General features: G+C 40.6%; 1 protein-coding gene across 8 annotated transcripts in view; it reads left to right on the forward strand.

Annotated features, from left to right (window-relative positions):
* The window catches only part of RNF216 (ring finger protein 216), a 172847-nt gene that overhangs the window by 17763 nt on the left and 140962 nt on the right, over positions 1 to 14122 (forward strand). For all 8 annotated transcript variants that reach the window (XM_032607108.1, XM_032607102.1, XM_032607107.1 and 5 more), the window contains exons 2-3: positions 1846 to 1981; positions 13914 to 14047. In XM_032607108.1, the coding sequence (XP_032462999.1) occupies positions 1915 to 1981; positions 13914 to 14047 (201 nt within the window). In that variant the 5' untranslated portion in view covers positions 1846 to 1914. The remainder of the gene's footprint in view (positions 1 to 1845; positions 1982 to 13913; positions 14048 to 14122) is intronic.

The following is a 14122-nucleotide window of genomic DNA, read 5'->3' on the forward strand; positions in this document are numbered from 1 at the left end:
AATGAGTTTTTGAATGAATGATAACCATTCTGACAGGCAGAGGTGATTTTGATTTGCATTTCCCTGGTGTTTAGTGCTGTTGAGCACCTTTTAACATACCTGTTGGCCATTTGAATATCTTATTTGGGAAAATGTCTATTTAGGTCCTTTGCCCATTTTTAAAAATTGGATTATTTTGGGTTTTTTGCCATTGATCTCTGTGAGTTCTTTATGTATTCTGGATTTTAGCACCTAATTAGGGGTTATGATTTGCAGATACTTTCACCCATTCCATAGGTTGCTGTAATTGAGTTTTTAATTTACTTTTTGAAAAATGTTTTTTAGTGCCTTTTTTTGTTTATTTTATTTTAATTTTTCCGGTTTAATTTTACTTTTTTAAAATATACGTTCCATTTGTTCTTTGATCCTTTGCTGATCTTTTGTATGTTCTTTTGCAGTAATGGTTTGTTTGTTTTTTTGCCGTACGCGGGCCTCTTACTGCTGTGGCCTCTCCCGTTGCGGAGCACAGGCTCCGGAGGCGCAGGCTCAGCGGCCATGGTTCACGGGCCGAGCCGCTCTGTGGCATGTGGGATCTTCCCAGACCGGGGCACAAACCCGTGTGCTCTGCATCGGCAGGCGGACTCTCAACCACTGCACCACCAGGGAAGCCCCAGTAATGTTTTTTTTAATTTCTATTTTTCCTCTTCTGTTAGCTTTTTTATTTATTTATTTTTTATAAGTTGCTATAGATACACATTTTTATTTTATTTTTTTGACTGCATGGGGTCTTCATTGCTGTGCGTTGGCTTTCTCTAGTTGCAGCGAGCAGGGGCTACTCTTTGTTGCAGTGCGCGTGCTTCTCATTGTGGTGGCTTCTCTTGTTGAGAAGCACAGCCTCTAGGTGCGTGGGTTTCAGTGGTTGCAGCACGCAGGCTCAGTAGCTGTGGCTCGTGGGCTCTAGAGCACAGGCTCAGTAGTTGTGGTGCACGGGCTTAGTTGCTCCACGGCATGTGGGATCCTCCCAGACCAGGGCTCAAACCCATGTTCCCTGCATTGGCAGGCGGATTCTTAATAACCACTGCGCCACCAGGGAAGTCCCGTTCTGTTAGCTTTTTAGTTATTCTTTTTTCTTTTTATTTATTTATTTATTATTATTTTGTTGTTGTTGTGCTGGGTCTTGGTTGCAGCAGGTGGGCTTCTTAGTTGCAGCTCGCCAGCTCCTTAGTTGCCACTTGCCTGCTCTTTAGTTGCAGCACATGGGCTCCTTAGTTGTGGCACACAAACTCAGTCACAGCATGCATGTGGGATCTAGTTCCCTGGCCAGGGATCGAACCTGGGCCCCTTGCATTGGGAGTGCAGAGTCTTAACCAGTGTGCCACCAGGGATGTCCCCTTCTTTTTCTTTTTCTTTCTTTTTTTTTTTTAATTTATTTTATTTACTTACTTATTGGCTGCGTTGGGTCTTCATTGCTGCGCATGGGTTTTCTCTAGTTGTGGCAAGCGGGGGGCTACTCTTTGTTGTGGGACATGGGCTTCTCATCGCAGTGGCTTCTCTTGTTGCAGAGCACGGCCTCTAGGCACGCGGGCTTCAGTAGTTGTGGCACGCGGGCCCTAGAGTGTAGGCTCAGTTGTTGTGGCGCATGGGCTTAGTTGCTCCGCAGCATGTGGGATCCTCCCAGACCAGGACTTGAAGCTGTGTCCCCTGCATTGGCAGGCGGATTCTTTAACCACTGTGCCACCAGGGAAGCCCCTATTTTTCTTTTTAGTGGTGTTTTCACGATAAGCTTAGAATGCTACCTTGACCAGGTATGTGGGAAGAGTTTTGATATTCCCTCATTCTTAATGTTCTTTTTTTTTTCTTTTTCAGACTCTTTGGAACAGGTAGTCACCATGTTCAGATATTAGCAAGCACATAGCTGTATGTCTGAATTGGAAAATGGCAGAGGGAAACAACAATGAAGAGGTAATTCACTTGAACAACTTCCACTGCCACCGGGGACGAGGTAAGTGTTCTCACTTTCTCTCTTTCATCATTGCTTTTTCCCTTAATGTTACAGTTATATCGTCTTTGAAATGAATCTGTTCTGCACCATGTAAAACCCAGAGACGTTTCATTTTTATATCTCAGGACATCAGGTTTAAATGGACTCATCAGACTAGAATTTTGTGTTAAATGGTGATTCCTGCTGGCATGAATGGAGTTTAAGAACCTTCTATCACAAGTAGATTAGATCTTAAGAGGTAGGAGTACGGGAACTGTGGTAGTTCTCAGTTTTTGAAGGAATAGTGACTGCAGAGGAGTGCACCTCCAGGCCTGTGCATTCTGAAAGTACTGAATCTGCTGCTAAAGCACTTCTGGTCCCTCATACAATACTTAATTTAGTTTTTGCCAGAAGATTCTGGTTTAGCCTTACAAGGAATTTTAGGACGTGTATTCTTTGACTTTACAGTTTAAAATTAGGGGAAATTCATTCATTCATAAAGGAAAAGAGAGCCTACATTTCTCTAAGATTCCTAAATGCATATGAAATTTCCTATCAGATCGTAATTCACAGTTACATCTAGGCTAAAAGGAAAAACGTTATGCTGATGAGTAGGAAAAGATCATAAGTATAAATTCCATGGAAAAAGTTATACCATTTTTTGTGTGTTTTCCCATTGATAATATTTTGTGCTTATGAAGACTTTTTTTTTTTCAGCAGAAGGTAAATTATATATATAGGGCTTTCAGATAATTTAAAATAGAGCAAATTTTATTAAGCAAATAAATTGAGAAAAACAAGTTTCTTTAAGCTATGCAAATTATGAAAACAAAAGAAATACTGAATTTTTTAGGATTTTATTAATGTGTATTCTAACTTGGTAGTGATTGTAGCCATAATTTATTGTGATTTAGGAAGTTTTAAATCCTAGTTGTAATTTGTATGTATGATTATTTCCAAATTTTCTGAACATGTATATCAAATAAATGTTGTGATTCTTTTTTTAACTGGGTCTTAAATATACTTCAACAAAGTCTCTTTAAGAACAACTAATTTATTCTGGGAAATTATTGGCTTTAGAGGTATATTTTTCTTTTGGACACGTTTTGTGTATTTTGCACCTGTTGTGAAGAATTTTGTCGTGAGGAACTATACACATTTTAAGTGTATAGTTCAGTGAGTTTTGAAAAACGAATATACCCATGTAACCACCACCTCAGTCATGATGTAGAACATATCCAGAAAGATTCCTATATGTCCCTTTGCAGGTAGTCCTCACCCCACTCCTGAACTAAGGAAACCACTGATTTGCTTTTTGTCACTATACAGGTTCATATAAATAGAATCATACAGTGTTTACTCTTTGTCCTAAATTCTTCCGCACAGCATAATTTTTTTGATTCATCCATGTTGTTGCATGTATCAGTAATTCAATCCCTTTTAATTGCTGAATAGTATTCACCTAAAATTCTGTATCCAGTGAAGATAGCCTTAAAAATAAAGGTAAAATAAAGAAAAGTTAAAAGTACAAGAATAAAAAAAAAGATATATTATGCAAACAGTAGCCCTCAAGACAGAGCTGTTAAGTCTGTATATTATTAGATAAAGTAGACAATCCAGCCAGAAGTGTTAATGCAGATAAAGAGTTCTGGGAAAGATAAGAGTCTGGGAAGATAGAACAATTCTAATCTCTACAGAGTAGTAATATGGTATCAAAATATACAAAGAAAACATTGACAGAACTAAAAGGAGAGTTGGACAAATCTACAATCAAAATGGGAGATTTTAACATGTTTCTTTCAATAACTGAGAGAGATCAAGCACACAGAAACATTTGTATAAATATGGAACACTGGAAGAACACGATCAACAAACTGGACATAATAAACATATATGGGACTGCCACTGTACTCGGGACAGACCCGGGCGGCTGAAACCCTGTCTGCCCTCCAGGCCACGCACCAGGTGTTGCTGTCTCTAAGCTGAACCTGGTCACCTTCTTTGAGCAAAGGGCCCTGGAATGTGAAGAAAAGGAGACAACAGTTATACACCCAGATTGTGAGTACAGAGAGACCTTCAAGATGGCAAAGGAGTGAGACGTGGAGATCATCTTCCTCCCCACAAATACATCTACTTGTGGAACAACTCCTACAGAACACCTACTGAATGCTGGCAGAAGACCTCAGACTTCCCAAAAGGCAAGAAACTCCCCACGTACCTGGGTAGGACAAAAGAAAAAAGGAAAAACAGACAAAAGAATAGGGACGGAACCTGCACCACTGGGAAGGAGCTGTGAAGGAGGAAAAGTTTCCACACACTAGGAAGCCTCTTCACTGGCAGAGACGGGTTGTGGGGGGGGGCGGTGGAAGCTTCAGAGCCACAGAGGAGAGCACTGCAACAGGGGTGCAGAGGGCAAAGTGGAGAGATTCCCACACAGAGGATCGGTGCCAACCAGCACTCACCAGCCTGAGAGGCTTGTCTGCTCACCCGCTGCGGCGGGCGGGGGCTGGGAGCTGAGGCTTGGGCTTTGGAGGTCAGATCCCAGGGAGAGGACTGGGGTTGGCTGCATGAGCACAGCCTGAAGGGGGCTAGTGTGCCACAGCTAGCCGGGAGGGAATCCGGGCAAAAGTCTGGACCTGCCTAAGAGGCAAGAGACCATTGTTTCAGGGTGCGCAAGGAGAGGGGATGCAGATCACCGCCTAAACGAGCTCCAGAGACATGCGCAAGCCGTGGCTATCAGTACGGACCCCAGAGACGGGCATGAGACGCTAAGGCAGCCGCTACAGACACCAAGAAGCCTGTGTAAAAGCACAAGTCACTGTCCACACCTTCCCTCCTGGGAGCCTGTGCAGCTCGCCACTGCCAGGGTCCCGTGATCCAGGGACAGCTTCCCCGGGAGAACACATGGCGCACCTCAGGCTGTTGCTACGTCACACCAGCCTCTGCCACCGCAGGCTCGCCCCGCATGCTGTACCCCTCCCTCCCCCTGGCCTGAGTGAGCCAGAGCCCCCAGTCAGCTGCTACTTTAACCCCGTCCTGTCTGAGCGAAGGAACAGATGCCCTCAGCTGACCTACACGCAGAGGTGGGCCCAAATCCAAAGCTGAACCCCAGGAGCTGTGCAAAGAAAGAAGAGAAAGGGAAATCTCTCGCAGCAGCCTCAGGAGCAGTGGACTATATCGCCACACTCAACTTGATGTACCCTGCATCTGTGGAATGCCTGAATAGACAACCTCATTCCAAAATTGAGGCAGTGGACTTTGGGAGCAACGATATATATATTTTATTCCTTTTTCTCTTTTTGTGAGTTTGTATGTGTATGCTTCTTTGTGTGATTTTGTCTGTATAGCTTTGCTTTTACCATTTGTCCTAGGGTTCTGTCTGTCCGTTTTTTTAAATTACTTTTTAATTTTTTTATTTTTAATAATTATTATTTATTTTCATAACTGTTTTATTTATTTATTTATTTATTTATTCTCCCTTTTCTTCTGAGCTACGTGGCCCACAGGGTCTTGGTGCTCTGGCTGGGTGTCAGGCCTGTGTCTCTGAGGTGGGAGAGCCAAGTTCAGGACATTGGTCCACCAGAGACCTCCTGGCTCCATGTAATATTAAACAGCAAAAGCTCTTCCAGAGATCTCCAACTCAATGCCAAGACCCAGCTCCACTCAACGACCAGCAAGCTACAGTGCTGGACACCCTATGCCAAACAACTAGCAAGACAGTAACACAACCCCACCCATTAACAGAGAGGCTATCTAAAATCATAATAAGGTCACAGATGCCCCAAAACACACCATCGGTTGCGGTCCTGCCCACCAGAAAGACAAGATCTAGCCTCTTCCTCCAGAACACAGGCACCAGTCCCCTCCACCAGGATGCCTACACAACCCACTGAACCAACCTTAGCCACTGGGGGCAGACACCAAAAACAATGGGAACTACAGACCTGCAGCCTGCGTAAAGGAGACCCCAAACACAGTAAGTTAAGCAAAACGAGATGAGAGAGAAACACAGCAGATGAAGGAGCAAGGTAAAAACCCACCAGACCAAACAAATGAAGAGGAAATAGTCTACCTTAAAAAGAATTCAGAGTAATGAGAGTAAAGATGATCCAAAATCTTGGAAACAGAATGGAGAAAATACAAGAAACATTTAACAAGAACCTAGAAGAACTAAAGAGCAAACAGACAATGATGAACAACACAATAAGTGAAATTAAAAATTCTCTAGAAGGAATCAGTAGCAAAATAACTGAGGCAGAAGAACAGGTAAGTGACCTGGAGGATAAAATAGTGGAAATAACTACTGCAGAGAAGAATAAAGAAAAAAGAATGAAAAGAATTGAGGACAGTCTCAGAGACCTCTGGGACAACATTAAACACACCAGCATTTGAATTATAGGGGTCCCAGAAGAAGAAGAGAAAAAGAAAGGGACTGAGAAAATATTTGTAGAGATTATAGTTGAAAACTTCCCTAATATGGGAAAGGAAAGAGTTAATCACATCCAGGAAGCACAGAGAGTCCCGTACAGGATAAATCCAAGGAGAAACACGCCAAGACACATATTAATCAAACTATCAAAAATTAAATACAAAGTATTAAAAGTAGCAAGGGAAAAACAACAAATAACATACGAGGGAGTCTCCATAAGGTTAACAGCTGATCTTTCAGCAGAAACTCTGCAAGCCATAAGGGAGTGGCAGGACATATTTAAAGTGATGAAAGGGAAAAACCTACAACCAAGATTACTCAGCAAGGATCTCATTCAGAGTCGATGGAGAAATTAAAACCTTTACAGACAAGCAAAAGCTAAGGGAATTCAGCACCACCAAACCAGCTATACAATAAATGCTAAAGGAACTTCTCAAGGAAGGAAACACAAGAGAAAGAAAAGACCTACAGTAACAAACCCAGAACAATCAAGGAAATGGTAATAAGAACATACATATCGATAATTACCTTAAATGTAAATGGATTAAATGCTCCAACCAAAAGACATAGACTGGCTGAATGGATACAAAAACAAGACCCATATATATGCTGTCTACAAGAGACCCACTTCAGACCTAGGGACACATACAGACTGAAAGTGAGGGGATGGAAATGGAAATCAAAAGAAAGCTGGAGTAGCAGTTCTCATATCAGACAAAATAGACTTTAAACTAAAGACTATTACAAGAGACAAAGAAGGACACTACATAATGTTCAAGGGATCAATCCAAGAAGGAAGATATAACAATTGTAAATATTTATGCACCCAACATAGGAGCACCTCAGTACATAAGGCAAATGCTAACAGCCATAAAAGGGGAAATCGACAGTAACACAATCATAGTAGGGGACTTTAACACCCCACTTTCACCAATGGACAGATCATCCAAAATGAAAGTAAATAAGGAAACACAAGCTTTAAATCACACATTAAACACGATGGACTTAGTTGATATTTATAGGACATTCCATCCAAAAACAACAGAATACACTTTCTTCTCAAGTGCTCATGGAACATTCTCCAGGATAGATCATATCTTGGGTCACAAATCAAGCCTTGGTAAATTTAAGAAAATTGATTTCGTATCAAGTATCTTTTCCGATCACAATGCTATGAGACTAGATATCAATTACAGGAAAAAATCTGCAAAAAATACAAATACATGGAGGCTAAACAATACACTACTTGATAACCAAGAGATCGCTGAAGAAATCAAAGAGGAAATCAAAATATAGCTAGAAACAAATGACAATGAACACACGGCGACCCAAACCCTATGGGATGCAGCAAAAGCAGTTCTAAGAGGGAAGCTTAAAGCAATACAGTCCTACCTCAGGAAACTAGAAACATCTCAAACAACCTAACCTTACACCTAAAGCAATTAGAGAAAGAAGAACAAAAAAACCCCAAAGTTAGCAGAAGGAAAGAAATCATAAAGATCAGATCAGAAATAAATGAAAAAGAAATGAAGGAAACAGTAGCAAAGATCAATAAAACTAAAAGCTGGTTCTTTGAGAAGATAAACAAATTTGATAAACCATTAGCCAGACTCATCAAGAAAAAAAGGGAGAAGACTCAAATCAATAGCATTAGAAATGAAAAAGGAGAAGTAACAACTGACGCTGCAGAAATACAAAGGATCATGAGAGATTACTACAAGCAGCTATATGCCAATAAAATGGACAACCTGGAAGAACTGGAGAAATTCTTAGAAAAGCACAACCTTCTGAGATTGAACCAGGAAGAAATAGAAAATATAAACAGACTAATCACAAGCACTGAAATTGAGACTGTGATTAAAAATCTTCCAAAAAAGGGCTTCCCTGGTGGCGCAGTGGTTGAGAGTCCGCCTGCCGATGCAGGGGACATGGGTTCGTGCCCCGGTCCGGGAAGATCCCACATGCCGCGGAGCGGCTGGGCCCGTGAGCCATGGCCGCTGAGCCTGCGCGTCCAGAGCCTGTGCTCTGCAACGGGAGAGGCCACAACAGTGAGAGGCCCGCGTAAAGAAAAAAAAAAAAAAAAAAAATCTTCCAAAAAACAAAAGTCCAGGACCAGATGGCTTCACAGGCGAATTCTATCAAACATTTAGAGGAGAGCTAACACCTATCCTTCTCAAACTCTTCCAAAATACAGCAGAGGGAGGAACACTCCCAAACTCATTCTATGAGGCCACCATCACCCTGATACCAAAACCAGACAAGGATGTCACAAAGAAAGAAAACTACAGGCCAAGGTCACTGATGAACATAGATGAAAAAATCCTCAACAAAATACTAGGAAACAGAATCCAACAGCACATTAAAAGGATCATACACCATGGTCAAGTGGGGTTTATCCCAGGAATGCAAGTATTGTTCAATATATACAAATCAATCAATGTGATACACCATATTAACAAATTGAAGGAGAAAAACCATATGATCATCTCAATAGATGCAGAGAAAGCTTTCGACAAAATTCAACACCCTTTTATGATAAAAACCCTCCAGAAAGTAAGCATAGAGGGAACTTACCTCAACATAATAAAGGCCATATATGACAATCCCACAGCCAACATTGTTCTCAACGGTGAAAAACTGAAACCATTTCCACTAAGATCAGGAACAAAACAAGGTTGCCCACTCTCACCACTGTTATTCAACATAGTTTTGGAAGTTGTAGCCACAGCAATCAGAAAAGAAAAAGAAATAAAAGGAATACAAATTGGAAATGAAGAAGTAAAGCTGTCACTGTTTGCAGATGACATGATACTATACATAGAGAATCCAAAAGACGCTACCAGAAAACTACTAGAGCTAATCAATGAATTTGGTAAAGTAGCAGGATACAAAATTAATGCACAGAAATCTCTTGCATTCCTATACACTAATGATGAAAAATCTGAAAGAGAAATTAAGGAAATACGCCCATTTACCATTGCAACAAAAAGAATAAAATACCTAGGAATAAACCTACCTAAGGAGACAAAAGACCTGTATGCAGAAAACTATAAGACACTGATGAAAGAAATTAAAGATGCTACAAACAGATGGAGAGAAATAGCATGTCCTTGGATTGGAAGAATCAACATTGTGAAAATGACTATACTACCCAAAGCAATGTACAGATTCAATGCAATTTCTGTCAAACTACCAGTGGCATTTTTCAGAGAACTAGAACAAAAAATCTTAAAATTTGTATGGATACACAAAAGACCCCGAATAGCCAAAGCACTCTTGAGAAAGAAAAACGGAGCTGGAGGAATCAGGCTCCCTGACTTCAGACTATACTACAAAACTGCAGTAATCAAGACAGTATGGTACTGGCACAAAAACAGAAAGATCAATGGAACAGGATAGAAAGCCCAGAGATAAACCCGCACACATATGGTCACCTTATTTTTGATTAAGGAGGCAAGAATATACAGTGGAACAAAGACAGTCTCTTCAATAAGTGGTGCTGGGAAAACTGGACAGCTACATGTAAAAGAATGAAATGAGAACACTCCCTAACACCATACACAAAAATAAACTCAAAATGGATTAAAGACCTAAATGTAAGGCCAGATACTATAAAGCTCTTAGAGGAAAACATAAGCAGAACACTCCATGACATAAATCACAGCAAGATTCTTTTTGATCCACCTCTTAGAGAAATGGAAATAAAAACAAAAATAAACAAATGGGACCTAATGAAACTTAACAGCTTTTGCACAGCAAAGGAAACCATAAACAATATGAAAAGACAACCCTCAGAATGGGAGAAAATATTTGCAAATGAGGCAACTGACAAAGGATTAATCTCCAGAATTTACAAGGAGCTTGTGCAGCTCAATATCAAAAAAACAAACAACCCAATCCAAAAATAGGCAGAAGACCTAAATAGACATTTCTCCAAAGAAGATATACAGATAGCCAACAAACACATGAAAGAATGTTCAACATCACTAATCATTAGAGAAAAGCAAATCAAAACTACAATGAGGTGTCACTTCACACCAGTCAGAATGGCCATCCTCAAAAAATCTACAAACAATAAATGCTGGAGAGGGTGTGGAGAAAAGGGAACCCTCTTGGACTCTTGGTGGGAATGTAAATTGATACAGCCACTATGGAGAACAGTATGGAGGTTCCTTAAAAAACTAAAAATAGAACTACTATATGACCCAGCAATCCCACTACTGGGCATATACCCTGAGAAAACCATAATTCAAAAAGAGTCGTGTACCACAGTATTCATTGCAGCTCTATTTACAATAGCCAGGACATGGAAGCAACTTAAGTGTCCATCGACAGATGAATAGATAAAGAAGATGTGGCACATATATACAATGTAGTATTACTCAGCCATAAAAAGAAATGAAATTGAGTTATTTGTAGTGAGGTGGATGGACCTAAAATCTGTCATACAGAGTGAAGCAAGGCAGAAAGAGAAAAACAAATACCTTATGCTAACACATACATATGCAATCTAAAAAAAAAATGGTTATGAAGAACCTAGGGGCAGGACAGGAATAAAGACGAAGATGTAGAGAATGGATTTGAGGACATGGGCAGCGGGAAGGGTAAGCTGGGACGAAATGAGAGAGTGGCATGGACTAATATATACTACCAAATGTAAAATAGATAGTGGGAAGCAGCCGCATAGCACAGGGAGATCAGCTTGGTGCTTTGTGGGATGGGGAGGATGGGAGGGAGGAGGAGAAGAGATGGGGACATATGTATATGTATAGCTGATTCATTTTGTTATAAAGCAGTAACTAACACACCATTGTAAAGCAGTTATACTCCGGTAAAGATGTTTTAAATAAATAAATAAGCAAACAAACATATATTGATTGTTGCACCCAATGTGTTTACCAAAATTGACATTTTGAGCCACAAAACAAGTTTCCAGTTCCTGCACTGCTGGTGGGAGTGTAAATTGGCACAGACAATTTGGAAAATTGGTTGGCATTGTCCACTAAAATTGAATATATGCTTTCCCTGTGGCTCAGCACTTCTCCTAGAATGTACCCAACTGAAATGAGTCTATCAAGATACATATACAAGAATGTTCATAACATCATTATCCAAAACAGGCAAGACTGGAACCAACCCAAATAAATGTCTGTCAACAGAAGAATAAGTAACTTATGATATATTCATATAGTAAATTACATACAGCAAAGAAAACTACATACTGTAACATGCAACAACATGGATATATCTCAGACATGTTGTTTGCAAGGAAGCCAGAATCAAAAGAATGTATTTTCAGGAACTAATGTGAGTAGTTTAGGCTACTATTGTGCAGGAAATGTATTTACAAACGTTTGTGATGGTCACTCGGGTATGGGCCTTTTGTGTTAATTCATAGCCTTTGCTCTGTTATACTTTAAAATTTTAAAGTATATTTTTAAAAGCTAATGTGTTTATATGTGGTACGTTGGGGAGTATCTTGTAAACCATTGGGCTTCACTGTAAGGTGATAGGTTTAAAACCACCTTTTTCGCGGGGTGCCCCACGGTGGTTGTCTGTGTGTTTTTCTTGGGCCAATTCTTCCAGAGAGGAATCTACAGTGTCTTGAATGTGGAATCCAAGACTGTTTGCCAGCATTCAGGGAGCCAAGCAGCAGAAGGCAGCCAGGGTCTTACTCATTATGGCTGTTCCAGTGACACCCCTTTCCTCTCTTGGCGTGGTGTCTAGTGACTCGCTGCCTCAGTGGCTCTTCAGAATGGACCTCCACAGTGTGGGTCTTCTGGAATGGCTGAGTGGGAAGGTTGGCAAATCTTCTCCCCAAAATCAACGGTAAAATTAGACAGAATTGTCTAAAATAACCTTTGCTTTTTTTTTTTTTTTTTTGCGGTACGTGGGCCTCTCACTGTGTGGCCTCTCCCGTTGCGGAGCACAGGCTCCGGACGCGCAGGCTCAGCGGCCATGGCTCACGGGCCCAGCCACTCCGCGGCATGTGGGATCTTCCCGGACCGGAGCACGAACCCGCGTCCCCTGCATTGGCAGGCGGACTCTCAATCACTGTGCCACCAGGGAAGCCCTAAAATAACCATTTAAAGACTGGAAATGACCAAAGGCATACAGTAATTGAGAACAGTTATTCAGGAAATCTACGATTCTGCAACATGAATTAGGCCACCTCTGATTGGCCGCCCCCGCTGCAGTCTGTGGATTTGAGCCTTATCCACTCTTCTAGAGCTCTTGTCATGTGTAAATCTGCTGTTTTCCAGAATTTTGTTTAGATCTCTTGCTGGCTGTTATCTCCTTTTCTCTTCTTTGTGTACTTAAGAGGTTATACTTTTTTAAAGTTCCTTTACTATCATTTTAGTAGGGTTTCAGCAGGTGATGGTGATAATCACTTGGATTCATTATGCAGGTTTAAGAGAAATCCTCTATAATGTACTTCCGCCTGCCCTCAGTTCAGTTGGTTGTTTCTGTGTAGGTAGCATTGGACTTAAAATCAGGCAGCTTCCCTGTGTGTCAAGTACTGTAATAAACAAGCATTTTAGGTAATACAGCTATTTGAAGTAGGCAGTGTTGTTAGCCTTTCTTTAATGTTGAGGAAATGGATGCCTAAAGAAGTAAATAATGGCATCATATAGCTAGTATGTGGTAGAGCTGAGGCTGGAATCTGACCTTAGATCCCGTGGACGTACCTGTTTTAAACTACTATCTTGGCATTACCACAGTCCTGTTACAGGAATGAAATGAGATAATTGGTTTCATATTGCTTTTCAAGTTGTTGGGTAACATAAAAATACATGAGGCATTAACCTTGAGAAAAATATTAGAGCTTTAATGGAGGAATTATTAATCTGTGTTATCCAGTAATTCATATCAAACGTACTTTGTCCTCAAACAAATAAAAGGACTTGGAGACATTTAACAGAATTATTACATCTATCAGTAGATGGTTAGTTTAACTCTATATTTAAAAGGAAACAGGAAGGTTAAAGTGCTTACTGTCATAGATGATAAATGGGTGTCTGACTAAGACACTGAAATATGTTTGCGTAAGTGATACTTAAGGTTTGTGTCTAAGGTGAGCAAATTTTAATATTTTAAATATTAAGTGAAAATTTTCCTGTTTCTGAAAGTTTTTTCAGACCTATCAGTTTGAATAAAGCAGTGTTTTATATTCCTTTGGAAGAATAGAGGTGAGATGGGAGGCCATGATTTCACTTTTAAGAAATGAGCAGTCGAGAAGATTTTATCAACAGATTCCTCCAGTCTAGTATAAGAAAAAGTTGATAATCTTGAGCATAGTAATTGTCAGATTTTCTCTGGTGATTCCCAAAATGAATTATTGGCAAAGATCAGCATGGAAAAATGGCTCATTTTAATGCTTGGTTGCATGTGCTGCTTGAGGAGATAACACTCCAATAGCTGTAAACTTGGCTTTAAGCTTGACCCTTTTCATGCCAAAGTTGAATTAAAGGACAATGTGATTATGCCCACCTCCTCCTAACAGTGTTCTCTGCCTACTTTTAGACTGGATCAATCTCAGAGATGGACCCATCACCATATCTGACTCCTCTGATGAGGAAGGGGTTCCAATGCTGGTCACCCCAGCTCCTCAGCAGCATGACGAAGAGGACCTGGATGATGATGTCATCCTGGCGGAAGTGAGTTTTCTAAAGCTTAACGTGATGAGGCATATTGCAAGTTAATAATCTCATTCTTCAGCCACTCAGTAGTGG

Source organism: Phocoena sinus, chromosome 15, assembly GCF_008692025.1.
Source record: "Phocoena sinus isolate mPhoSin1 chromosome 15, mPhoSin1.pri, whole genome shotgun sequence".
In the NCBI taxonomy this organism is placed as follows: Eukaryota; Metazoa; Chordata; class Mammalia; order Artiodactyla; family Phocoenidae; genus Phocoena; species Phocoena sinus.